Source organism: Aspergillus aculeatus, assembly GCF_001890905.1.
Source record: "Aspergillus aculeatus ATCC 16872 unplaced genomic scaffold ASPACscaffold_14, whole genome shotgun sequence".
NCBI classification, from domain to species: Eukaryota; Fungi; Ascomycota; class Eurotiomycetes; order Eurotiales; family Aspergillaceae; genus Aspergillus; species Aspergillus aculeatus.
Window position 1 is genome coordinate 1,057,436 of NW_017962989.1, and position 25,652 is coordinate 1,083,087.

Consider the following 25,652-nt stretch of genomic DNA (forward strand, 5'->3'; position numbering starts at 1 on the left):
GAAGCAGATGGATGAGAAAGTGAGAGAAAGGCTAGAGTAAGCAGAAGGGAGAGTAAAAAAGATGAAAATTAAATAAAATGAACAAATAATAATAGAAACAGAAAGAATGTTCATCAGCCTTGAAGGCTTAGATCTCACCTACAATTTTGTTCCTTGGGCAATTCATCATCGATCTTCCCGTCTACAAACCACTATCTTAGCAGGTAGGTCGGTATTGTAACTACAAGTATGTATACATCACCTCAGGTAAATTCGAACCGCAATGATGGAACCAGTTTAATGCAATGTACGGAGTACTTACTCTTATACTGTACAGCCTTTTATTTTAACCTCCAAGTACTGTACATTCTGACAAACTGGACAGGGCGAGGCGAAATTGAGATGGAGAAAACAATGCGATAAATCGAAGCATGGTACGGGCACAGCTGAGAGGCACTAAGTTACGGAGGAATTAGAGGAATTAGACAAGTTCAAGTTAGTTAATTTAAGTTAGTTAACTCACTAACTGTGGACTAGGTACTGTATCTACTCAGTAACCAAGTCACAAGTGCTTAAGTTGCTGCACCACCCATGTTCTACGATCCTGCATATGATTTCAATCAGGATCTTTGTCTTGTTCTTGGTTCTTCTTGATCGTCTTCTGTTTCTTGTTCCTGCTCGTCTCTTCTCTTTTTCTTCTATTATTACCATTCTGATACCATAAATTAGCTTTATCTGTATTTTCTGCATTATTTCCAACACCCGCCATTCTCGCCCCCATCCTCCCCCCTGAGTGAGCCTTTCTCTCTCTGGATTTTACCTATTACTCACCTAGGCAATAATTTATTTTCTGACTGACATGCATTCATCCATCCATCCATACATCCATATATACATACATACATACATACATACATACATACATCCATACATGATGTGTACGGATGGATATACCTATCAATCTTTCTTCGACTCCGTCCATGCCCTCCATTCAGCTACCTAGACCAGGTACCGATCAACAGGCTAGATCCCTGTCGATTTCCCACCCCGCTGCTTCCACTTCTCTGGGACACTAAGAAGGGGGGGTGGGCGGGATTGACTTGTATATCTAGTCCTAAATCGCCATCTCTCCAGCTGTTCTCAGCTGTCAAAACAGGCGAAAAAAAAGGACCGAGAAAGAGAGAAAGAGAGTGTGAGTGAGAGTGAAAGTGTTTCAATAAGCTTCGCGGAAACAAATCTCAAGGCCAAAAGTGAAGGGAAAAAAACAATAATTCTCTAGGTAAGGTTACGAAGAGGTATCAATCTTGACCCAGCCGTTTTCTGGCTCACTGCACCATCACCTATTCTTTTTGTCAAACGCCTGAAGATAATTCCCCCCACCCGGAGTATGAAGCAACATCTCTTGGTGGCCAACTCATACTCATTGATTAGCGAGTCCCACGGCCGGCACTGATGCTATTGGGGTGACTTCACTGGCCGACAGCTACCAACGACTATTGAACATTCGACTACTTTTCTCGCTTTCTTGTCTCTTGCGAGAGCCCATATAGACAAGCCGAGTCCAGGATCTACCGGAGGACATAACCCGTTGGGGATGTTTCTCAAGGTCACCTCTCTCGCCCGATGTCTGTATCTTGAATCCAGCCTGTGCAATCAAACAGGATTCCTATCCACCGGCTTGCGGTCTTTGCTTTTTTGCCCTCATTCGAAATAGGCTGTTGGCCGTGAGATATAGCAAGAGAGTCTCAACACTCACTGCCTACAGCGGAAGAGAAGGCTATTCCCCGCGCCCACCTATAAGACACCCGCCTCCCCCACCAACCCCAAGATCATCTTTGCCTCTTGCTGTGCTCCATCCACAAGGGTCAGACTAGACCATAGCTAAAGGATTGCAGCGATAGCCCAGCCACCGGCGTCGATCTTATTCTCGGCTTTTTATCTCCCGGAAGAAGCTTCAAAAGCAGACAAGATTCAAAACGAGGCTCTGAGAGCCCAGGGCAATAGCCTCCAACCCTTGACATCGATTTAAAGCGCTTACCGATATGGAGGCAGCGGAACCTGTATCCTACGAATTCCCAGGCCATGCTATCGGCGCCGTTGCACCCCGTCGGATGATGAACACCGGCCTAGGCCATACTCTACCATTTTACCCCGGCCCGACTGCTTCATTCCCTCTTTCTTTTCATCAACAATCGTCAGCGAGCTATGGCTTCGGACATCCCATGAATCAGCACCATCATCATCCACAGCAGCATCACCACCACCAGACTAGCTACCAGCATTACTTCGTACCGGGTCAGCAACCCTTGAACTCCCAGCCGGTGCGCCTCTTATCGGAGCCGCCCTCTATCCAGCCAATTCCAGAGATTCGACCGGCCAAGAACGCGGTCAGTCGGATGATGAAAGATGCCTCGGCCAGTATTGGCCACAAGTCGAGCGTTCAGCAGCCATTGGGACAGCATCCGACGTCTGGAGGACCAACACAGGGGAGAAGTCCATGCCCGAATGAAATCGAATTCTCAACCGAAGTAGACATCCTCATGAAAGCGATACAGTCAAAGGCCAGCACTCAGTCGGCAATCGTGCAGTCACTCCCGCCACTTCAGCAAATGACGCATGGAGTGAATCCAAGTACCTTCGCCCCTCAATATTCGATCCAAGCAGCCACGAACCCGCGCTGTACTGTGATTGTTGAAGATCAGCCACTGCTTTCAGCAAAGAAGCGCAAGTATGCTTGCACCCTTCCACATTGCGGCAAGAGTTTTGCGCAGAAGACACATTTGGACATCCACATGAGGGCCCACACAGGAGACAAGCCCTTTGTGAGCGAAACAAAATCCTATCAAACCAATGGAATAGGCACTGACAACTGATCTGTAAGGTATGCAAAGAGCCCTTGTGTGGCCAGCGCTTCTCCCAACTTGGAAACCTGAAGGTAGGCCGCGCCTATGCTTTGATACTGCTCGCCCGTTCATGCAATGTCTAATTAGTTCTGTCGGCGGCTTCAGACCCACCAGCGACGCCATACAGGAGAGAAGCCATTTTCCTGTGAGATATGCCATAAACGATTTGCCCAGCGTGGCAATGTTCGCGCACACAAGATCACCCACCAACATGCAAAGCCTTTCACTTGCCTTCTGGACGACTGTGGTAAACAATTTACACAGTTGGGTAACCTAAAGGTGTGCCCTTTCATGATTCACCTTGCTGCTCGTAGAACTCATCTGGGCTGACTAAAGTGGTAGTCACATCAGAACAAATTCCACGCAGCAACCCTAAAAATTCTGACTCTGAAGTTCTCTCAGGTGACGGATGCAGATAACATGAGCTCACAAGACCAGAAGCTCTGGGAATACTTTGCTACCTTGTACAAGAATAGTAACAAGGGCATTAAAGGCCGCGGAAAAGATCGCAGGATATCTCCGACTGCGAGATCCGAAACCAGGCCCGACACCCGCAGAAGGCTGCAGTCTCTTACTAACAGTGACGGAAAGGGGCGCCGCGCAAGTTATGGAGAAATGTCGACCTGTAACGGAGCTTCCAGTAGCGACGAAGAGGATATTGGACCTTACTTCCTTGACAGGCAAGGACACTGACTTATTTATTGGGGGAATTTCTTCCGTTTCTACGACTTTCCTTCGCTTTGAGAGTATGCTGATACCAGATTCAATTACTTTCACATTTTGCTTTCATTTACAACACACGAAAGGAACACTGCATTGGGAGGGATGAAGTAATTGAGGGGAGAACATGTCCAGGGTCCGATGTAATACATGTATAGCATCCATTTGTATAAGCAGATTCTGAACTCCAGATAGATCTTCGACTTGCTCTGCCTCCGTCATCCTGCTAGTGATTAGATGAGCGGGGAGGGAACGTTGCCCCTTTAAATCGGTTTTACGGACGTTGCAATTGAGTTCAACAAGAGGCACGGGGGGCTGTCTTTCTGGATTGCGAGACTTAGCTAATGCCTTCAACTACCCCTTAAGAACCAGCCGCGGCAAATATGCCCGAGTATTCTCATATACAAGGAACGTGACCCATGTGTTGGGTAGTACCCGCAGCAGATTTGGCACCAAACCTTTGTAGAAGCCCTTGATTCCCTCTCTGACCCAAATTTTCATTACCGCATCGCGAACGCCCATGTAAATGATATGCGCGTCATAGGTCTGCAACCGGGACCGCAATACCTGGTATGGGTATGTTACGCACCCAGCAAAGAGCTTCGAGAGGCTGGACAGGACGAAGTAGTCCACGTTCCCCAGCTCTGGTGACTCTGGCCGCCACGAGCTTGGACCATCGGTACCGCCTTGGGCGTCGCCGGCCGCCATGCGAGTGCGATACAGCTTCAGTTGCTCATAAGCCATGAACTGCAGCGCACCATGGCTGACTCCGAGCATCGCCGGGACTAAGCCCCTATAAAAGCCGGATAAGCCCTCTGAGCGGAAGATCTGTCTCGCGCCCACGACGAGGGAGGCATAGGCTCCTGGTACCCGAGAGCCGGTTGACAACATGCGGGTTTTGATAACCCAGATAGGATTCGTTAAGACGGATGTCAGCATACCTAAAGACCGGGTTCAGTTTTTCTGACAATTAGCGAAACCGCCGGAATCTCCCACTGACGCTCTGTCTAGGTCTAGAGAAGACTTACCGGCGGATCCCGAGGCTAGAAAATAGTCGGCCGAGCTCAAACCCTCTCCTGAAGTACCTCCACGCCAGGTTCGCATCAAGTCTTTGATATTGCCGTAGCACAGGAAGTATAGGGCCCAGCTAGTCGAGTTTCCAAGGAGATTGGGCGTCAGGCCTCGATAGAATGCAGCCAGGCCACCTTCACGCTGAAAGATGCCTTGGACAAGTCGGAGTGATCCATGGCTGCGAGAGCTTAAAGACGGGTCAACTGTAATGCGATTCAGTAATCAGATCATCAAGTGAAGAGTGCGGAGGCCGCAGTTCATTTGTTCGTTCCGAGGAAACAGAGAGGCGCACCCTGAAGTCGAGTCTTGATCAAATCCAGCGGATGCAGGCAAAGCGTTGAAACAATTCCCGCCGTCAACCCTGCTACGGTCTCCACAAAGGATGACGATAGGCCATCGTTGCCAGTCATGAACTCTTCGACCCCACCAAAAAGGCTCCGGGCTGATGGTCTCTAGGAAATGAGATATATGTAATATTTCGTCTTTGAGTGCGGGGTGTGAATTGGATTGGTTTAGAGCGACTACGGATTCGCCCGGGCCTGGGCTTTGACTTTGCCTGCATGGTTTAAGCTTGGCGGGCCGAGGCCGCGGTATCCAGTCTGGTGCGATTTTCCGGCTATTATCGCTAACACAAAAAAGTTTATGGTGAACTTTTCATCTACTCTGTGGGAGGACTTATTGCGATGCCCCTCCGGCGCTCCGCTGTTGTATAGTTCGAAGCAGTCACATTGCGTCACTCTCATGTATGATACCCGAAACGGAAGAAAAGAGGGAAGAAGAGGTGAAAAAAGTCAAATTAAGTCCATTCGCAAGAACCAAACCAAAACAAAAAATGAGAATTGACAAATCCCAACACAGTATTAGAAATACCCCTCCGTCTTTGTTTAACTCCTGCACATCCAGATTCGTACTTCCTTACCGGCGATAAGGCGAGAGGCCGAGGCTCCGTGCAGACGGTCCGGTTCAATCCAATCTCATACCTGCCACAGATTGAGGAATGAAAATCTCAGATGCCATATTTCCTTGGAGGGAGCCTCGTATGCAATGCGGCTAGGCCTTCCACAACTCTATGCAAGCGGCGAGAACAGCCTATGTGCCATGGTGTTAGCTGGGTGTACCGATGGGAGGAAAACTGGCATCAAGGTTCGTTCATACTTGAAAAGCGAAGGTCTAGGCTCGCTATAAGTGTAGCCTGTCAAGGAAAAATCAGTATTGGGGCTGTTTTCATTGCTTCCAAAACGAATTGGGCTCATTCCCGTAGGATCATACCGAGGTAGATGATCAGAGGAAGATATCCGCTAGTACAAGTCAACCGTCAGCTGCGGCCACCTTGAAATGAGAGAAGGGGGGTGGTTGATGAGTAGCTCACTAGTGAATAGCAACTCTGGAGACGTCAATGACCTTGGAGATACGCTCCTAGGAAACACAGACAACTGTAAGCCAATGGTATATGCGCAGGCTACTCACTAAAACACAGGCACTCACCTTGGTTTCTTCGGAGAATTGGACCATGTTGAGCGGTAATGGCTTCCTAGATCAAAGGCAGGATTCTGAGTCAAGCAGAGGCCAAGGGCAAGGATAGATCAAGAGTCGAGGTGAAAAGCCAGAAAGCAAAACAAAAGGCGTTGGCTACCGGTATGTTGTTTTGGTGGGAGTGATGACGGAGGACGGGGAGAAGGTGAAGCTCAAAGTTTTCCGGGGCTAACAAAAACGTACCGCTCCGCCGACGAACGCTTTCTGTCTCCAACGACGGATCGATCCCTCCTCCGCAACTTGCGCTTCTCCGCTTCCCTCGCTTCGGTGTCCGAGTCTTGCACGCTATCTGTATTTGATATCAAATTCAGGCACGCGTTCTGACCCACGACTTGTGCTTCATCTCCTCCTTTCACCTGCCAGTCAGCTGTAATCAGTGAAGGGGCTTCAACAGCTTCTTGCCACGCGCGATGTCCGGCGCAAGACATTGGTAGGTGCTGCACGTCTCTATTGCAGGCCAACGTTCTCAAACTCACTCGTTGACTACATAGGGAGCAAGACAAAGAGGCTACCGTCTACATTGGGAACCTCGATGAACGTGTCACGGATAGCCTGGTATGGGAGCTAATGCTTCAAGCCGGGCGCATCGTTAACGTTCATCTGCCTAAAGATCGAGTCACGCAGTCACACCAGGGCTATGGATTTGTGGAATTCATCAGTGAAGAGGATGCCGAGTATGCATCGCGGATTATGAATGGTATCCGCCTGTACGGAAAACCCATACGCGTGAACAAGGCCTCTGCCGACAAGCAGAAGGCTGTGGAAATCGGTGCAGAGCTGTTCGTCGGAAACCTCGACCCAATGGTGACAGAGCAGGTCCTCTATGATACATTCAGCCGTTTTGGGAACTTGATCACTCTTCCAAAGGCATGTTTCACTTCCTTCTATGGATTCCCGTCGCTGAACATGACTCTCGCTCCTGGCAAGTTGTCTGACACTTTGTTTTACTCAGATCGCACGAGATGACAATAATCTTTCGAAGGGCTATGGATTTGTGTCGTTCGCCGACTTCGAATCATCAGACGCCGCCATAGCCAGCATGAACGGCCAGTACCTGATGAACAAACAGGTTTCAGTCCAGTATGCGTATAAGAAGGACGGCAAGGGCGAGCGGCACGGTGACCAGGCAGAGCGGATGCTAGCGGCACAGGCTCGCAAGCACAATGTGCGTCCGGTGACTCAACCGCTCCCAGCGCAATTCTCTGGACCTGGAGCTCCTATGCCATCAGCGGGCGTGGTCAATGGTGACAGCTCTCGACCTGTGAGCACTGGCCCACCAGATTTAGGTATTAGCAGGGGCGTGCCGCCCCCGAATCTTGGTTATCAGAATACGCCGCCTCAGTCAAATCGACCAATTCATCCCGCGACATCTTTAGCCACCCCGCCGCCGGGTCTACCAGCACGTCCGCCTCCTTCGCAAGCTGGTTACGGGGGGCCGCAAGCTTTCCTTCCCACCGGCTACAATGGCGCCGGTCAACAGCCACCTTACCCTGTCCAAGCAGCGCCTCCACCAGGTTTTGCACAGCCGGGTTACGGCCCTGCTACGGGAACCCCTGGGCCTCAGCCTCCTTTGCCCCCAGGCTTTCAACAACCTGGTTTTGGGCGGGGTCGTTGAGTCTCGGTATCACAATCGCCGTCTCGTCAAGGAAGTATTCGGACAACGACAGCTGGTTTGGTCAAGCAGCTCGCGCTCCAAGAATTTTAATCTCCCCACCCGATTTTCGCCACAGTGCGCATCTTGATTCTACGTTATCAGATGACGCTCGTGTGCTGCCTTCGAAGCACCTTCTTGCATCGTCCTACTGATAATCGAACCTCGGTTGGCAGTTGGTTTCGCATAGAGACCGTCTACAAACTGTGCAACGAATCATACTGGTGCATATTAATACTAGAGCGGTGCAATAGACGTGTCAATACGTGTCAATACATGGTGATAACAAGAATATTGGCAGTTGTACCAAGCTTTGGAGCGGAGCGCCTTTAGCAAACTGTACCACAGATAGCAAGATAGGGGAGCATTCGGCGACTTCCGAAGGTCACCTTATAGAGTCGATGATTGCCAATATACTTGTATGGTTGCACACAGGCTCAGACCATGAGAAGAGCGACAACGACAATAGAGAAATCAATTTGTAACATAATACGCGGTTAGGAAAAGGAAACAAATTTGGGGTCTCTTGGCCGGCCATCCGGGCCAATATTATTTTTCGCAAATCGTTGCTCTGTGTAAAGGCGACGAGCTTCATCAAAGTTGACTTTCTGCCGGTGCATGATTCCCCGAATATCACGTTTTGCACGACTGTCCAATCCAGCTCTACTATCTCCATCTGCGACGTTTGCAGAAAGATCAAATTCTGTGGATGTAAAGCCAGCTTCGGCATCATTGGCAAAACTGGAAGGAAGGCGATGGTAGATATATTCAGGCACGGGAATAAACGGTAGCCATCGTGCACGAGTAAGGTAGAGAGCTGCAGATATATTAGACTCGATCCAGAACCAGGAAGCCATAATCCTCAAGGAGAACCCTCAAGCTTACCGGTGCCACCAATGATAACCGTGAAGGTCAGAAAGAACAAGATATAATAAGCCATGGTCTGAAGTCTTGCTGGTAGGACCCCGGGAAGATCCGCGCCAGCTTTCCGATCGGTACCGTTGCAGACTTGCGGATGTTGACGACTAGGAGACGAGGCTAGCCTCTTGGGTTTGAATTGTCGGTAGATGAGAGAATCTGCTTCGTGATGGCAGAGGCGACTCCCACGATACACTACATGGGCGGCAACATCAAGAGTAACATAGGCATCAGCAAGAACGTACTCATGTAATCTGGCCGGGTGTGTGGAGAAGATGGGAAGGCTGTGGAAGATGCCAAATTGGACCGTGCACGTTAACACCCGAACCTGGACAGCTGATGCCTGCACCTGCAGACTAACTAACAATGATTACGGAGTTGAGTCACTAGACAAGCCTCTTGATGCCTAATTTACAAGGCACAAAGGCATCAGTATATCTCTCCCACGCGCTCCACACGCTAGCTAGGCTATTCCTGAAGCGGCCTGCTTAGCGAGCCTTTTCCAGCGTTGCCACTCTTGGCATTGGCACACACACAGGGCTATTAGTATTGGCAGCAAGAGTCGTATATACCGAACGGACTTGCGACGACTTCGACCTGCCACACATACCCTCAAGCTTCACACGCTATCTTCACAATGGCCGCCGACAGAACCAACGTCTCCAGCGATCTCATCTGGCAGATCACCCGTACGTCACCATCCCCTCGTACAGCACTGGGCAATACATAGAGATTCTCAAATGAAGGGCCCCGAGATCCGCTTCTCGCCATTCACCGCGCGACCTGGCCATCCCCTCGAATTCCGGCTAATCTGCGAATTTTGGAACAGGCAACCAGAATGCTTTCCTGGTGAAGCGTAACAGCGGCGGTGGTTCTCAGTTCTCCCGTGACCCTTTGAACGTGCAGAACAAGCACTCTTTCAAGGTAAGAGTCCCAGGACGAATGTCACCTTGACTTCTTGAGTGCTAATACGGTCTTGCTTTTTAGTACGCCGGCTATGCCAACAACAAGGTAGCCCATACTATCCCCTCCTTTACCCGCGAATAAACCTCCTGATATGTTGCAACAGGCCATTGGTGTTCAGGCTACCGAGAACGGCGGTGTTGTCGTCCTCACCAAGAAGTCCAACTCCCAACAGCCCGCGAAGAACATCGTCACCGTGAGCTACGGCCCCAGCGCCTCCACCCGCAAGTAAGTCGACGTCATATACCGATATGTTTTTCTGTCCAGAGCACATGTATGGCTGACTGGTTGCACTTGCTCTCTACAGGATCTTCAAGGGTGTTGCCGACAAGACCGCTAAGAAGGGCTACCGTGCCGATCTCCGTGAGGCTGCTGTCGCCCGTGTGAGCGCCATCCGCCGCTCCCAGAAGCCCAAGAAGGAGTCTCCTCCCCAGAAGCTTCGTGGCGCTCAGGCTAAGAAGGCCGCCGAGAAGGACCAGGAGTAAGCAACAATAGTAGCAAGAGGGATCCTAGGGTTGAAGCTCCCCCGAAATGGGCGCATCGATCATAGTAGGACTGTGTCAACTAAATGGCGGAAGCATCTGGGTAATGTAGCATGATCAAGCTACCATGAGAAATACCACCGGCCATGTGATATAAGATAATCCGCAAATTGAAAAAGGAAAAATGTCAAAAAGAAGTTCACATCAAGCCATAAGCGCATTCTGCTTTTCGCTATGCGATTGCTTATCCACTTGTGGTGATAGCAAAACTAGTGCAGTTTGTTGGGTGCGGGGAACATATTTCCGTCCATCAGGTCTAAGCAGGACCAGCGTGAGTACCGTTGTTACCGGCCGGTAGGCCAACAATAGCCGTGCATTTGCCGTAGGATACTCAAATCACGGATGAGGCCATCCGCCTTTTTCCGATGACTAGTCAGAGCGGAAGAAGGAGACTCCTTCTCCATTGAGAGTCGAATTCAGGTACCGACAAACTCCGCCGGAAACCTAGCCCTCCAGGAGTAGCAAACAGGGAAGATTCCGGACGGAGACGATCGGGCCTATAGAATCTCTAGTAAGGATTGAGGTTGATCCGTTCACCCAGACCTAACTTATGGATGACGACAATGACAGATTCCCGGGAAGAGGATGTTACCTCGGTTTTCTCCGTCCGGCTGTGGTTGTGGATACCTAGCGAATGCTGTTTGTTGTTGTGGTGGTGGTGGTGGTTGTGTTGTTTGTTTGGTTGTTTGGTTGTCGGACAGGTACCTAGGTCATGAAAAGAAGTAGCACCATCCAGTATACGTAGATATACATAGTATGAGTGCTGAGTATGTACGAGTATGAGTAGTATTACGTCTACAGTCTACAGGGAAAGGAAGCTACCCCCTTGTCCCCCACATGTGATTTTCACCAAGGCAGCTTAGCTGGTCTGTGAGTATATAAGCTCGGCCATCACAACATCCTCCAGTTGCCCTTTTCACATTCCGATTATATCATTCTTTTATACTAAAAACAATTACACAAAGTACATAGTAAGTTCTTACCAACAAGTTCGGTTCATGTGTATTTCTCTATACTTCGACAGTGCTCCTCTTTGAAAAAAAATATATTTTTGTTGTCTTCTGCTTCTTTCTTCTTCTTCTTCTTCTTCTTCTTCCTCTTCTTCTTCCCTCCCCCCCCCTCCCACATACTTCCTCTCTTTACCCCTCTTTCCTTTCCCCACGATTTTCAATTACCTACCTCCCCTCCCCCGTCCCCCCCCCTCCCTACCCCTCTCCCCTCCTGATCTCCTACCCACTCTTCCTTTCCTCACCAAGTCCCAACCAATCCTCAAGCCCCGGGTCCCAAGCCGCAAAGGCTCCAAGCCCGCGGCAGAAGAATGGCACTTTCCCTGACCTGCTCACCGTAAAATGTGACCGTACCACCACCCAACCCCACCCGTCATTTCTTTTTATCAAACAAAAGCTTCCCCCGCCCAACCCTTCCTGACCTGCCCCTCCCCTCACCTCCTCATCCCTCTGACCCATTTGCTTTTTCCTTTCTACGTCTCACATATATCTTTCACTCACACTACCTTAGGGCTGCATACCTGCATACCTCACTCCTTCCAAAGAGTCACAGCATTTCAAAAATGGTTAAAGCAGGTGAGTGCCTGGCTACATTTCAACCTAGCTTCCGGTATAGACGGGAAAACATGCAACAAATTCCACTGACCTCCCATAAACAGCTGTTCTCGGCGCATCGGGTGGCATTGGCCAGGTCTGTATCATTATTCCGACGATTGTCCTCTCAACCGAGCCATTAAGCCCCAACTGACTGCCATTCTACTATTCGGTTGTGTAGCCCTTGTCTCTCCTGTTGAAGACTTCTCCGCTGGTTGACGAACTCGCCTTGTACGATGTTGTCAACACTCCGGGTGTCGCTGCCGACCTGTCCCACATCTCTTCTGTTGCTGTAGGTACCCACAAACCCGGCCCTCGACTGATGGAGTATTGATGACTGATGACGTCCGCCCCGTTCGCAGAAAATCACTGGCTATTTGCCGAAGGATGATGGCTTGAAGCATGCCCTGACTGGAGCTGATATCGTTGTCATCCCCGCTGGAATTCCACGTGAGTCCCTCCCCTTTTAGACACCACAGATCGTGAACTCTAATACCAACGCTTTCTGCTAGGCAAGCCTGGAATGACCCGCGATGATCTTTTCAAGATCAACGCTGGTATTGTGCGCGACCTGGTCAAGGGCATTGCCGAGTTTTCCCCCAAGGCGTTCGTTCTGATCATCTCTAACCCCGTCAACTCAACGGTTCCCATTGCCGCAGAGGTACTCAAGGCCGCTGGCGTCTTTGACCCTAAGCGCCTCTTCGGCGTGACTACCCTGGATGTTGTACGCGCGGAGACTTTTACCCAAGAATTCTCGGGCCACAAGAACCCATCTGCTGTTAAGATCCCCGTTGTGGGTGGCCACTCTGGTGAAACCATTGTCCCGCTGTTCAGCAAGGCTACGCCCGCCTTCCAGATCCCATCAGACAAGTATGATGCCTTGGTCAATCGTGAGTCACTCCCGCTTCGGTCACCGTAAGCTCTGAGTATGTATGCTTATGCTAGCCCAGGTGTTCAATTTGGTGGAGATGAGGTTGTCAAGGCTAAGGATGGCGCTGGATCTGCGACTCTATCTATGGCTTTTGCTGGTTTCAGGTCTGACTCCTTTCATTCCGACAATGTTACAGCTCAAGCTTATCTTGTTGCGTCTTAGATTTGCCGAGAGTGTGATAAAGGCTTCCCAGGGCCAGACGGACATTGTCGAGCCCACATTTGTGTATTTGCCTGGAGTTGCTGGTGGTGACGAGATTGTCAAAGCTACGGGCGTCGAGTTTTTCTCTACTCTTGTGGCTCTTGGGGTGAGTTTCGATACCTGATTGCAAGGCAGATAGTGACCGGTTCTAACGCTGCGAAAACAGGCGAATGGAGCAGAGAAGGCTATTAATGTGTTGGAGGGCATCACCGACCAAGAGAAGAAGCTTCTTGAGGCTTGCAACAAGGGCCTGAAAGGCAACATCGAAAAAGGCATCGACTTCATCCAGAATCCTCCACCAAAGTAAATTTGTCTATCCCCGCACATCATTTGCAAGTTTTCCATCCGTTAGTCGATGTTTTGTTGATACCGTGCACTTGTCTCCTACCTGAAAGACATCTTTCGGTTGATTCGCTCGTCGTTCACGGACATGGTAATGGATAGAGTATCGCTGATCGTTGTCATTCCTTGAAGATAGGCTCTGAAGGAAGAAGTAGAGGACAAATTGACACAGCAGTCGTGGAGGCTGTTACAAACTAGTTCCATGACACTGGGGTACGAGAAATGTGCACCATACAATCAAGCATCATGTATATTTGTGCCTCGGTTTTCACTTTTGGTAGCATGCAGTAGTTGGTTGATCTGTAGGTTGATGGGCGCAATGAGCTGTGGCAGTATCCGGTCTGCTAAGGACCAATTACGTGGGCGTTTCATGCTTACACTACCGGAAGTGTCGGATGTATTGAACTGTCTGTTCAAGACTTTGGATTGACTGTTTTGATTTGAAACGTAGCCCCTGGAAGCTCAGCAGTCTCTGCTTGGACAGTGGTCGAAATGCCCAGGTTGGAGAGCGCACCGCGTATGACACCGCACGGGAACCATAGATACTGCCGAATGCCACATAAAATCAGTATGCACTTCATAGGTAATTGGCCGAGAGGGGTCGCGTGACTATACCGCTTGAGCCATGGACACCGATTCACTTCGGACAGATGTGCTCATCCTAGCGAACGGCCGGAATGAATTGTCTGTTAAGACATATACGCCCTGAAGACCTATTATTAGCGCTGCCCATCTCGCGGCAATTCTTTGTGTTCGGTGCCTACCCGATGATTGGTTTTCAGGTTATCGACTTGTTTCTTGAAGAGAATCGTCCAAATGTCTTTGCAAAGAAACTTGATCACATCCAAGTTATCCACAAAACGTGGACGGTCTCGAGCAAAGCTGTTCATCGAGTCAAATCGAATAGACGTGTATTAGCAGACACTCAAAAAAACCACGACTCGCCATGTCCTCCCTGCTCGCCACTTTACGAAGACATTCCTTCAAACGGTAGTATTCATAAAGCGTACCGTTCAGCAAGGCCCTGCCCTACTCTGTAACCAAGAGACTCGAGCCGAAAAAAGGTTGTTTCCCTGATTCCTTCATCATCCGGTATACTCTCATTCGGGGTGAGCTCTCTTGTTAAGCGCTCGGCCATAGGGACGAGCTCAATTAAGAGGAAGTCCAGGCACGAGGCGCCGAGAAGGCGCAAATGCGATTCGGAGGCATGATTGGCAAGGAGGGCGGGCGATTCCACTGACATAGTACCCAGTGGACGGCTTCGTTTAGGGAAAGAAAAGGAAGGGGTGAAAGGAGACAATTCGGAGAAAGAGGTAGGCGAATAAATATTCTCTGAGAGGTGGCTTGAGTATAGAGAGCCGAGAGCGATGGGGTGCCTCCCGCCCGCAAGGAGAGTTTAGACTTTCAAAGAAGTGGTCAATCAGTAATAAGTTAGTTTGTTTAGTAACTAAGCTCAGCTAAATTAACAAGAGACAAGTTACTCAATAGTCCATACAAACACCTTCCCGCTTTTTGTGCCCAAAACACACACATCAGAAAAGGACAACCCTCGCAACCATTTCGCCAACATGCAACTCTTAATGAATCGCATAGATTTTAGTCACGCAAATGTCTTCCTGAAGTCCCAAATATCAAATGTATTTATATGGTGGTGCAAGTACGTCAGTACGTCAATAAATGGTCTAACTGAAACTCATTAATGTACTAAATTCTACAGTACACCTACTCGCCAAGCTTCGACATGAATTATATCGCAGTGCAGCTGATTGTACAGCGCACAATGTTCAAAATGTATTTATGTATTCATTTCACTTTGGGTTTGCTTCCAATCATTTAGAAAGAAAAATTCTTTGCTTTCAAGATGAAGATGTGAGCAATACGTCTGGTCCCAGTCCCACCAATCCTAAGTACGTTAATGATAGCCAGTTTCCGAATTCCGAAAGCGCCGTGACACCGTGCTTGGATGCTTCAATAAGTCGATGATTGAAAGTCGCCTGCCTGGTCTGGAAATCCAGGGCTGAGCCGGGCAGATAAGGTAAGGTTCGTTTCCCCTGCGAAATCACTAGTGTACGAGTCGTGATATTCTGGGCGAAGTGAACTCCTTCCCATTTCACCCAGCGCAGGCCGTTTGGTCGGTCTGACAGGTAGATCATCGCCATCATCGTCATCGTCGCTGCCAGTAAGGTCAATCACCTGGGCTGCAGGACGCTTGTTCATAGACGATGGAACTGCAGACGAGGTTGCAGAGGGCTCGCGTGACTTGAGTGGAGTCTGCTGCAAGGACAAATTAACAGCAGAGAAACTCTCTTGTTTGATGGGTGAAATCTCCGGTTCCTTGATCTCTATCAGATCATCATCTTCTGTTGTTGATGTAGCTTTCCCGGCTTTCTCAATGTCCTCGAGATTAGGATGAGACCATTTCCCATCTGGCTCAATGATCACCTGTTCAATGTCCGACGGGGTCAGATGGAGGATATCATCCACATACCTGATAGACACTTATTTAGTTCTCTTTTCATGTATTCACCGCGCACAAATTGATTAGTGTTTGCACTTACTGGTCTATTTGCAATGACTCGAAACTAGTCGCTTTGGAACATACAGGACACAACCACTGCGGGGCTTGTTCTTGTAGTTGTAAGAATGATGATGCATCGAAGCACTGATTATGGGTGCAGATTATAGAGCGGCAGGGAACCGCGATCCTAGTATGCGACAAAGGGCACTTGAGTGACATAACACTTGAAGTGGCGACAATTTCAGTATCCTCTGCCTTGCTCCTCACTAAGATTGCTTAGCTTAGATCTCTCGAGTAAATTTATAAGTGCACAAGAATGCATACTTTCTCGCAGGACTTGTTCTTTTGGGATAGTTTTTCTTCTCTTGAGCTCGGTAACAAGTTCGTCAACTGGGTGTCTCTGAACAAGGTTGACCAAAACAAAGAATCTCTACCAACAAATCAGCAAATTAAGGTGATTGAGTCTGAACCATGGCCAAACATTGACACAAAATGGTACGACCCGTGACTGAATGCTTACTTTCTGGGTGAGGGCAAAGGTCAAGACAACAGTGTTTTGATACCCTGCTTTCTTGCGAACATAATTGGTAATGTCCGCCGGTCTTGTTGTACCAGGCTTGTTCTTTAGACCTCGCAGGTTCGCTTTGACTTCGTCGAGATTTGTCTTGAGTTCAACTTGATGAGGAAATGCTATATCCGACTTGGTATATTGATTGAGACCCGTGTCTGCCGCACAAAACACCATCACCCGAAGGTTTGGATCAGCCTGCAGTTTGGATGCCATACTAGGCGTAAAAGCAACTTTCAGCTCCACGCTGTCCCGAGTGTGCTCGCGTACTTGGTGATATCTAAGGTCACTGACAGCCCTTTGCAAGGAATGACGAACTTACCTTTGCATTCCGCCGTCGGAGTCAGTTGGTCTAGAACCGTATAGAAAGGACTGTCTTTAAAGGTCAAGCGGCCTATTCAGTAATGGCGGGTTACTCAAGCTCTTCAAATTCTAAAGGGTCGAAGCATCAAGCTTCAAATACCTGGGGTGATAGCATGCGACGGCACTGCCATGCTCAAAGGTGATGGTCTATGCTGCGTGGGCAGAGACTGACTAACTAAAGGCTGCTGATATTGCTGGTTGGACGATGGCTGAGGCATTGTAGGCGATGGTATCGACCGGTGTGCTGTATGATATATGAACTTCCTCATGCTATCATACTTCTCGATATGACCTCCTTCTCTGAGTCTATCAATATCTGGTATTTCTCAAGAAGGGTTAACAAGGTTCCGAACAAAGCGTTCATTTCATGAAAAGCTCGAGATCAAGCAATGGTTACAGGCACGGGGATACCACTAACAATCTAGGATCCGGATCTGCAACGACGCCTTCACTCCAGAAACCGCAAGCCCCTCATTCCTCAAGATGTCCTTCAACTGCGCATTTGTCAGGGTTTTCACCAAAGCGACCGTGCTCTGGAGGTCGTAGAATGGACTAGTAGATGCCATGTTGAGTTTCAGCCAAGCTTCTTCAAAATTGTGGTATATGCATTCGAATGCCGTCTCAGGAAGAGGTATAATTGGATATGATTGCGGGATCCTGAGCAACACTGTTCAAAGACATCGCAATACTTGGCTCGAGTGGGACCAAATGTTTTCTAAAAGAAGGGTTCGGTGATCAGCAGAGTAAGCATTGGGAGCACTGTAGGCGATATGCGTCGAATTCTTGAGCACTCATTTGTATCTCCAGAACTGGTAATGGCGGATTGCGGAGTTGTGAAGAGCCTCCGAGCGACGTGATGACATAAGATCGGCCGCCGCCTTGGTTTTAACCCTTTTGAGTAATGGATATGGGAGGGAATGGAAGAAAAAAGTTTCCCCCGAGGCGATAAGATAGAGAAGACCTCAACAAACCAGAACTACGAAAATTTCGCAACACCCTATCTCTCGGCGATTATACTCTTCTTCTCTTGGCTTACCTCTTTCTTTTGTATATCAAAGATTTCTCCCTTTCAGCATGGCCAAGAGTGGTCGAGCCAGTGTCATCAAGCGCAACAGAGCCAATCTGCGAGCTATTGTCTTCGGGCCTGCTGTTGATGCCAGAACCGAGAGACTCTCAGCAAAGCTGCAGGAGCTCGCTGCTCAGCCAAAACCAAATGAGGGCAACTCCAAAATGGAAATGGATTCAACAAGATCTGGTATGTCCCCTCATGACAACAATAATTTCACCGAATCTTATTCGCGGCAGTGATTGACAGAACTATAGATGGACAGGCTACTGATCTAAATGCGAGAATAGCAGATTCTAATGAAGGTATAATTTTCTTCTTTGCCGCTTCTGTGAACCTATATTCTTGTCCTAACACTCACAAACCTATCATGGATGCAGATATGGACGTCGACCATAAACCACGTGATACTCACGGTCGCTCGAAGAAGTCAGGACGCATCCAGAAGAATAAGAAAAACCGCTCATCCATCGTTTTTCGTCCCCATCCTTCGAAGGCTAAGAGAATGTCCAAGAAGAAATAAAGGACCTTGCATTGCGCATTACTACAATGCTCTATATCCTGGAGTTCTGGAGTTAAGATGTATCTGGCTTAATCCCACAAGTCATCTTGTCAATTACCCTTGCAGGCATGTCACGTTGAAGGACAGCTGCAAATCAAGTACGATAGATTGATGCAAACACATCAGCACACAGTACATATTTCGCCTAGGCCTCTCTAATAACGAATATGTATTAAATTGGGAGCCTTCAGGTTCCCATACAGTAATGTAGCAGTATCTTCCAGAGCCTTTTGAAGTCTCACCAGCAAGGAATTTATGGAGCCTATTTCACTATGGTCTGCGAAGAGCATTTCAATCTGGGTGGATCCCAAAGGCGGTCAGTCGGGCCCAGTAGTATACATACGCATCAGCTAATGAAGCACACCCCCCCCGGTCTTCTTCCGCGAGGAATGACATGGAGGCTACTTAGTCACAAACATCGCGGCACCTTTTCTTCAGTTAGATCTAAATCGAGACGCAACAGGTCCTGTGCCTGGCTCAACTATTGCCCGGCCCCGGTGCGTCTGGATTTGCCATTGGAGTGAGGATGGCTGCTGTGTCAGGACTTTCGGCGATACTGATCGCCAATGTACTGATACCCCTAGCTATCGCAATCTTCTCGTCCGGATTTTTCCCATATAAGCCACTGGTTTCAGGGCTCGCAAAATGCGAAGATCTCGAGCAATATGCTAAGCCCCCCTTTGACAAGGTTATCTTCATGGTGGTCGATGCTTTGCGAAGGTATGGTTATTCAAATCATTCCTAGATGCCAAGCTGAGCCACGATGTAGTGATTTTGTTTATTCGAACGCATCAGGATTTACATTCACACAGAGGTCAGCAGTAGTGTCTCATTTGTCTTGTGTGGAGTTAAGGTCTAAAACACAGATAAACAGTCTCATTCGGTCAGGGGCTGCGCTTCCATTCACTGCCCACGCCAGTTCTCCCACTGTCACCATGCCCCGTCTCAAAGCTATGACTACAGGGTCTACTCCGTCATTTCTAGACGTTATATTTAACATCGCGGAGTCAGATACATCAACAACACTAGCATTTCAAGATACTTGGCTTGCCCAACTGAGGGCAAGAGGTGACCGCCTCGTGATGTATGGTGATGACACCTGGCTCAAGCTATTTCCTGGCATGTTTGACCGTTCAGATGGCACTACTAGCTTCTATGTCTCAGTAAGTAGACAATCGACCATTTTTCTGGCGTGTCTTCGATACCAAGTTTAAACCCCCACTGCAGGATTTCACTGAGGTTGACCATAATGTGACTCGGCATGTACCCAGTGAGCTCCTTCAAGACGACTGGTCTGCCTTCATAATGCATTTCCTGGGCCTCGACCATATTGGGCATAAATTGGGCCCTCGGAGGTATTTCTTATCGTCTCCGCTTGCTTGTTTGATGTCTAATTTCTGTTTAGTTCACATATGCTCAGAAAGCAGCGTGAAATGGACTCGGTGATAGGCGAGTTATATGCTAGCATCGATCGGGAAGGACACCTTCAATCAACCCTCTTGGTACTGTGTGGTGATCACGGAATGAACGATGCCGGTAATCATGGTGGCTCATCTTCTGGTGAGACGTCACCGGCACTTCTATTCATATCGCCATTGTTCAAGACTATGGGAGGGCCGCGCCATCAAGCTCCGATAGACATTCCCGATGACTTTCAATGCTACAAAACCGTCGACCAAACAGATATTGTTCCGACCCTGGCAGGGCTTCTTGGTTTCCCCATCCCGTCAAACAATCTGGGCATGTTCATTCCGGACCTTCTGGGTGTGTGGCATTCATGTGAGTAGGAGGCTATCTGCGCTCTACATGTGTGTATCGACAGCTTACAGAGAACCTGTGTCCAGATTCTCAAAGGACCAAAGTTTTGCTCGCGAACGCCAAGCAATTGCTGAGGAGGTTGGAACATTTGTTTCCAGATCACAAGATCACAGTCGATCAACTCCCGGGCAGATGTACTACTGAGTTGCTAACCAGCATGCACGAAGCCCAATGTGCTTGGCTTCAAGTGATGACTCTTATCGACAACTCCATCAGTACTGAGGACCAAGACGAGCTTGAGCCTGCTCTCAACCGATTTTTATCATCAGCTCAAGAAGTATTAATAAATGCTGCTAGTGATTACAACCTCCGACAACTTCTCCTAGGCATTGGTGCTATGGCTCTCGCCGTCTTGCTGCTTCTTCCGGATGCTTACAAGCAGCTGTCCATATCGATGCATTCTGGGGCATTCTTTGCTGGTCTCATTGTGTGTTACGGTGGTATGATGTTTGCAAGCAGCTATGTTGAGGAAGAACATCAATTCTGGAATTGGATTTTTTCAGCATGGATATTCCTTCTACATGTGAAAGTTGCTTCGCGGAGGTCTTGCGCTTCTTCCGAGCAACTACCCATCAGCAATGGTTCATTCTCAAGCTCGATGCTTGCCCATTATGCTACGTTGGGATTATTCGCAACTCACCGTATTCTTAGGCGCTGGAACCAAACAGGTCAGAAATTCGCGGCCGAGCCAGACATTGCACACGGGTTTCTTCCCACTCACTTATACATTCTCTGGCTGTTGGTGATTGTCACATATGCAGATATATGTGTTCACCTCTCTAACGGTTATCACTCATCCAAGCCGTGGCGTCTTATTTGCATTGCTGTGACAGCAACAGCTTTCCTTTTCAAGCTCGGATCTGTGGTCTCGGATTTCCCTGAGCTACTTGGGACCACTCACATAGGAACCATAAAAAAGGCCTTTAACAATGTCCCGCTTATTCTCCTTTCACGAATTGTCTTCGTAGGGTTGCTCCTTCTTATCCTGGTCACATTATACAGCAGGAAGAATCCTTGTAAAAAGGGACCAGTCAAGTCAGGTATATTTATAGCCATTGCCCTACTTACTTGGATAATTTACTAACGCAAGCTAGGAATGCACACCCGCGTTATGCACGAAGCCCTCACTCTCTTATTGATCACACAGTCTCGGACCACGAATATTCCACTGTTCTTAATTTTCAGGTTGCAAGCAGTTACATTTGCTTCGATGAACCTCTCTGGCATTGAATTGACGATCACATCCCTCCTGATGCAATACATGACTTTCTTCGCATTTGGTGGTTCGAATGCCATTTCTTCCGTCGACCTTTCCAATGCTTACAATGGTATTGACCATTACAGCGTTTTCTTGGTGGGTCTGCTGACTTTTGTTGGCAATTGGGCTGGGCCAATATGGTGGGCCTCGGCTGCTCGACGCCTGCGGTATAAACAAACCTGGGAGGGGAAAGAGGCCCATATGACTACTCTCACTTTCCATATAGCAACATCATCGCTATGTGTCATGATTGCTTGTGCGACATTGAGGGCGCATCTTTTCATTTGGACAGTCTTCTCCCCTAAATATCTTTATATGATGGCATGGGCTGTCATGGGCCATCTCGGTGTCAATTTACTTGGGGAATTTTCATAATATGCATGGAATAGGCGCGGGTTACGAAGAATGCGGTGCCACCGGGTGTCTCACTGACGGAGACAAATTGAAGACTTTTTAGTTGATGATTCTGGAAGGTACTTCGACAATGTGCACATCCAGCTCACCTACAGCAAAGAGTCGAACAAATCGTCGATGGCATCCTTTCTCCTATTCTTCTTTTTCTTCTTCTGGATCCGCTCCTCCATCTTCGTCTCTTCGCAGCGTCCTGAACCCCTTGGCAGGCTACCTGTACTTTTACGGTACGCGATGCGACCCAGATCATCCAGGTCACAATGGTCTGGCGGCAATGGTGTGACTGCCTTGTGTCTGGCCCGTGAAACGACTATCCCTACATCTTCCTCTTTGGTGGTTTCGCTGCTGCTGCCGAGAGCAGAGGTGCCCACCGTCGTAGCAGGGATTTTGAGCTCCTTCTGGATTCCAATCGCCTTAGCAAGGCGGGCCAGCGTGGCTAAAAGCACTGTCCCAAGTGTGGAGAATTGCCCGTCGGCCACAACCGTTGAGAATACGCTTTATAAGGGGATCAGCGCATCTTTCCATATGTGTAGACCCTTGGGTTGTTCTGGACTTCGACTCACAGGTAACATCTAGGAATAATGGTGTGCGCCAGGGGTTTTATGTACTTTGGGGCCGTAGATTGACATGCGATGTGTGACGGCCGATGCCCAATAGACATGACGAGCTTCCGGGTTGTTCGCTTCAGGATCGCCAGCCACTTCCACCACTTAGTATTGCCATGCTGGTTCTTGTTGCGGTGATATATGAGGTGAAGAATCGAATGTATGGCAAACAATTTCTCCAGGTCCATCTCCTGCGGCTCGCTGCGCGGTTTGGGGAATATACGCCACGTTGATGTGATGGCAGCGAGGCCTGGCTGGGAGCAGGTGGATTGCTCAAATTGAAAAGACAGAGCACTTCTAAAGAATATTGAGACTACACAGTACTCTGCCACGTGAATGGTTCTGTGTGCAGCACTAGTCGGCGCAATAGACGTTTCTCCTGGGTTGAAGTAACTTTGACCTAAAGGCGGAACCTCGCTATTTAGTTCAAGTCTGCCACATCTGACACCGCCTTCCCTCAAGTACCGCCTAACAGGTGAGAACAATCAGCACGTGTTGCTGCGTATTTCTTTTGGTAACAGGAGTTTCTATCATTTTACAAAATGTGCAAGGCGCAAGCCAAGGAATTTGAATAGCTCTCTATAACAGTCAGGTAGATACGGCTTTCAAATCTGGGCCATATAAGATGTGCATAGCTAGTGTTCGAAAATCAGCTAGTATCATCGGCAGATCAACTCAATTAACTTTGACAAATATAACGTAATCGGACACCGAGCCGGCGGCCGCCGTGCTGCGTCTTGTATTCTTCATATTTTAAAATTAAAAAACTCGCCTAACCCGCTATATATTATAATATATTATAATTTTTTTGGTATTTTCTTCTATAGCTGATATATAGAAATATTTAAATCTTATTATTAATATTTTTAAGAGTAGAAAGTTCTTTATAAAAACCGTCTGCGCCGCTGTATTTGATATTGAAATAAATATTTATAAAAATTATTTAAATAGTATTAAATTATATACTGAAAAAAATACTAATTATAAAAAGCTGTTTATAATTAAAGAAAATATATTAAAATAGTAGTTTTCTATATAGTCTACTATAGACTATTTTTTAAAATCTACAATACTTAATTTTTTATTTAATTATTATATTAAGTAAAGTTAAAGCTAAATAAATAAAATATTATATTAAAGTATTAGATTACTTATTTTATTAATAATTATCTGGAATTTATATTTAAATTTATATTAAAGTATAATTATAAATATATTAAATATAAGAATTCTTATCTTATTTAAAAATAGTTTAATCTTATTTATAATATAGTTTAAAAATATAATATTTTTAATAAAGACATATAAAATATAGATAAGACTGGATTTCAGATAGAAGTTGCTTTAACTACTTATATAATTTATAGTTTAAAAATATAAAAATTATATATTAAATATATATAATTAGAAAACTATAAATAGATTATTTTAATTATTATAATTTTAATTTTAAAAATAGTACTGCCACTGCAGATTATTTTTATAATATAAAATTATTAATTAATATAATATAAAGTCTGTTTAAGATTTTATTATCTAAATATAAATAAAAATAAATAAACTATGGATAAACTTAATTTTAATTAATTTTAGAATATTTTTAATTAATATACAGTTTTAAAAACTATTTGTAAGTATTATATATTCAATTTTTAATAGCTATAATAATTATATAATTAATAGTTTAATTAATTTTATATAGTATAAAAAATTATTTTTTTATTCATACCAGTTTATTTATTATATAAACTGCAGCTGCTTAATATTTTGTATTTGTCAAGATGCAGACTGGGTCGATGGGCACTGGCTGGCTGGAGTAGTAGGAATAATAAAACTAATCTAAAAATCTTTTTAATAATAATTTTTTTAATTCTAACTAACTATTTAGTTAGATTATTTTTAAATTTATAAATAAATTATAGCTCAAAAAGCTATAATAAAATTTAAAACAGATAAAAAATTAAGAAAATTATATATTTTATATAAAGCAGTTAGAAAGAATAATAGAAATATTAGAATATTTAAAATATATAAAATAATTTAAATAAGCTAAATAAATTAAATAAATCGAATATTTTAAATCTGTACTATAATAATATATTTTTTTAAAACCGAACTTTATTAAAATATAAATTATAATTTATTAAAATATTAGTAGTAGAAATTTTTAATTATTTAATAAATATTTTTAAAATATTATACTGATTCGGCTGTAGAATCTGAATAATTTATTTATTTTATAATATATATTAAATAAAAATAAGTACAGTTTCTACAGTTTTATATAAAATTAAAAATATTTTTAATTAGCTTATTTTATATATTAGATTTAAATAATATTAACTATATAGCCAGTTAGTAGCCTCAGACTTACCAGTCTGCTACTTCAGGCTCTCCAATTTACTGCCTCAGATTAGCCAGTTCACGGAGTGAATTTCCGAGTTCCGGTAATCTTTTAATATAAAAAAATAGTTTAGAATAATCTTCTTTTATTTATCTTATTATTTTTATTTAATAAAAATTTATTTATTTATTTATTTTTATATATTTTTTATATAATTACAGAAAGTCTTAGAAAATCAATATAGCTATTCAGCTATAAATAAAAGATTAATTTTTATTATTCTTTTAATTAGTTAAGTAAGCAGTTTTAGTTCAGTTTTAGTCTAATTTATTTAATTTAATTAATATAATTAGCTGCTTATTTAAGAAATTAATTTTATTTATTTTTTATTTTATTTTTATTTTATTTTTATTTTATTTATATTTTTACTTTACTTCTTACTTAAATTTTGTATAGAATTCTATATAAAGTTTAAATAGAAAGTAAGATTTTATTAAAATAAAAATAAAGATATTCAGAATTCTTTTTAGTTATAAATCCAATTATGCCCTTGTTTTGATTATTTATTAATATCTGAACTTTCTTTATTTATTTATTTATTTATTTCTTTCTTTCTTTATTTATTTATTTATTTATTTATTTATTTATTTATTTATTTATTTATTTATTTATTTATTTATTTATTTATTTATTTATTTATTTATTTATTTATTTATTTATTTATTTATTTATTTATTTATTTATTTATTTATTTATTTATTTATTTATTTATTTATCTATTTAT

At 45.5% G+C, this 25,652-nt stretch overlaps 12 protein-coding genes across 12 annotated transcripts; 6 read left to right on the forward strand and 6 right to left on the reverse strand.

Moving 5' to 3' along the window:
• Positions 1-2,021: 2,021 nt before the first annotated feature.
• ASPACDRAFT_54093 (C2H2-type zinc finger protein) lies at positions 2,022-3,575 on the forward strand (the record flags this gene model as incomplete). The annotated part of the gene is made up of 4 exons (XM_020202830.1): positions 2,022-2,801; positions 2,861-2,914; positions 2,988-3,161; positions 3,225-3,575. 4 exons carry the CDS (start codon positions 2,022-2,024, stop codon positions 3,573-3,575), a joined length of 1,359 nt encoding a protein of 452 aa, XP_020053712.1.
• Positions 3,576-3,956: 381 nt separating this feature from the next.
• On the reverse strand, positions 3,957-5,083 carry ASPACDRAFT_54094 (putative mitochondrial folate carrier protein Flx1; the record flags this gene model as incomplete). Its single annotated transcript, XM_020202831.1, has 4 exons — positions 3,957-4,246; positions 4,277-4,543; positions 4,631-4,876; positions 4,966-5,083. 4 exons carry the CDS (start codon positions 5,081-5,083, stop codon positions 3,957-3,959), a joined length of 921 nt encoding a protein of 306 aa, XP_020053713.1.
• Positions 5,084-5,388: 305 nt separating this feature from the next.
• Positions 5,389-6,322, reverse strand: ASPACDRAFT_80829 (mitochondrial import receptor subunit TOM7). The gene is made up of 5 exons (XM_020205738.1): positions 6,159-6,322; positions 6,043-6,089; positions 5,943-5,971; positions 5,829-5,865; positions 5,389-5,762 (listed from the first exon to the last, which is right to left on the reverse strand). Exons 1-5 carry the CDS (start codon positions 6,183-6,185, stop codon positions 5,741-5,743), a joined length of 162 nt encoding a protein of 53 aa, XP_020053714.1. The 5' UTR covers positions 6,186-6,322; the 3' UTR covers positions 5,389-5,740.
• Positions 6,323-6,616: 294 nt separating this feature from the next.
• On the forward strand, positions 6,617-7,948 carry ASPACDRAFT_80830 (U2 snRNP complex subunit HSH49; the record flags this gene model as incomplete). Its single annotated transcript, XM_020205739.1, has 4 exons — positions 6,617-6,636; positions 6,698-7,073; positions 7,159-7,547; positions 7,687-7,948. 4 exons carry the CDS (start codon positions 6,617-6,619, stop codon positions 7,946-7,948), a joined length of 1,047 nt encoding a protein of 348 aa, XP_020053715.1.
• A 406-nt stretch (positions 7,949-8,354) lies between these two features.
• ASPACDRAFT_33361 (DUF2015 domain-containing protein) lies at positions 8,355-8,797 on the reverse strand (the record flags this gene model as incomplete). Its single annotated transcript, XM_020199950.1, has 2 exons — positions 8,355-8,674; positions 8,743-8,797. The coding sequence occupies 2 exons, from the start codon at positions 8,795-8,797 to the stop codon at positions 8,355-8,357; spliced, it is 375 nt and encodes a 124-aa protein (XP_020053716.1).
• A 526-nt stretch (positions 8,798-9,323) lies between these two features.
• ASPACDRAFT_80831 (60S ribosomal protein L28) lies at positions 9,324-10,494 on the forward strand. The gene is made up of 5 exons (XM_020205740.1): positions 9,324-9,464; positions 9,605-9,699; positions 9,763-9,786; positions 9,845-9,966; positions 10,046-10,494. Exons 1-5 carry the CDS (start codon positions 9,413-9,415, stop codon positions 10,221-10,223), a joined length of 471 nt encoding a protein of 156 aa, XP_020053717.1. The 5' UTR covers positions 9,324-9,412; the 3' UTR covers positions 10,224-10,494.
• Positions 10,495-11,850: 1,356 nt separating this feature from the next.
• On the forward strand, positions 11,851-13,320 carry ASPACDRAFT_54098 (malate dehydrogenase; the record flags this gene model as incomplete). Its single annotated transcript, XM_020202832.1, has 8 exons — positions 11,851-11,863; positions 11,947-11,978; positions 12,063-12,173; positions 12,244-12,331; positions 12,394-12,771; positions 12,832-12,916; positions 12,975-13,119; positions 13,180-13,320. The coding sequence occupies 8 exons, from the start codon at positions 11,851-11,853 to the stop codon at positions 13,318-13,320; spliced, it is 993 nt and encodes a 330-aa protein (XP_020053718.1).
• Positions 13,321-13,768: 448 nt separating this feature from the next.
• ASPACDRAFT_32910 (trafficking protein particle complex subunit) lies at positions 13,769-14,598 on the reverse strand (the record flags this gene model as incomplete). Its single annotated transcript, XM_020199916.1, has 4 exons — positions 13,769-13,900; positions 13,971-14,060; positions 14,120-14,237; positions 14,366-14,598. 4 exons carry the CDS (start codon positions 14,596-14,598, stop codon positions 13,769-13,771), a joined length of 573 nt encoding a protein of 190 aa, XP_020053719.1.
• Positions 14,599-15,152: 554 nt separating this feature from the next.
• ASPACDRAFT_80834 (uncharacterized protein) lies at positions 15,153-17,609 on the reverse strand. Its single transcript, XM_020205741.1, has 7 exons — positions 17,223-17,609; positions 16,905-17,120; positions 16,764-16,835; positions 16,394-16,710; positions 16,198-16,303; positions 15,914-16,139; positions 15,153-15,843 (listed from the first exon to the last, which is right to left on the reverse strand). Exons 1-7 carry the CDS (start codon positions 17,368-17,370, stop codon positions 15,324-15,326), a joined length of 1,605 nt encoding a protein of 534 aa, XP_020053720.1. The 5' UTR covers positions 17,371-17,609; the 3' UTR covers positions 15,153-15,323.
• A 175-nt stretch (positions 17,610-17,784) lies between these two features.
• ASPACDRAFT_80835 (DUF2423 domain-containing protein) lies at positions 17,785-18,577 on the forward strand. Its single transcript, XM_020205742.1, has 3 exons — positions 17,785-18,059; positions 18,128-18,175; positions 18,251-18,577. The coding sequence occupies exons 1-3, from the start codon at positions 17,879-17,881 to the stop codon at positions 18,391-18,393; spliced, it is 372 nt and encodes a 123-aa protein (XP_020053721.1). The 5' UTR covers positions 17,785-17,878; the 3' UTR covers positions 18,394-18,577.
• Positions 18,578-18,958: 381 nt separating this feature from the next.
• Positions 18,959-21,883, forward strand: las21 (mannose-ethanolamine phosphotransferase LAS21; the record flags this gene model as incomplete). Its single annotated transcript, XM_020199924.1, has 7 exons — positions 18,959-19,152; positions 19,202-19,246; positions 19,307-19,595; positions 19,660-19,787; positions 19,838-20,211; positions 20,277-21,290; positions 21,345-21,883. 7 exons carry the CDS (start codon positions 18,959-18,961, stop codon positions 21,881-21,883), a joined length of 2,583 nt encoding a protein of 860 aa, XP_020053722.1.
• A 128-nt stretch (positions 21,884-22,011) lies between these two features.
• On the reverse strand, positions 22,012-22,712 carry ASPACDRAFT_19395 (uncharacterized protein; the record flags this gene model as incomplete). Its single annotated transcript, XM_020198884.2, has 2 exons — positions 22,012-22,414; positions 22,483-22,712. The coding sequence occupies 2 exons, from the start codon at positions 22,710-22,712 to the stop codon at positions 22,012-22,014; spliced, it is 633 nt and encodes a 210-aa protein (XP_020053723.1).
• Positions 22,713-25,652: the final 2,940 nt, after the last annotated feature.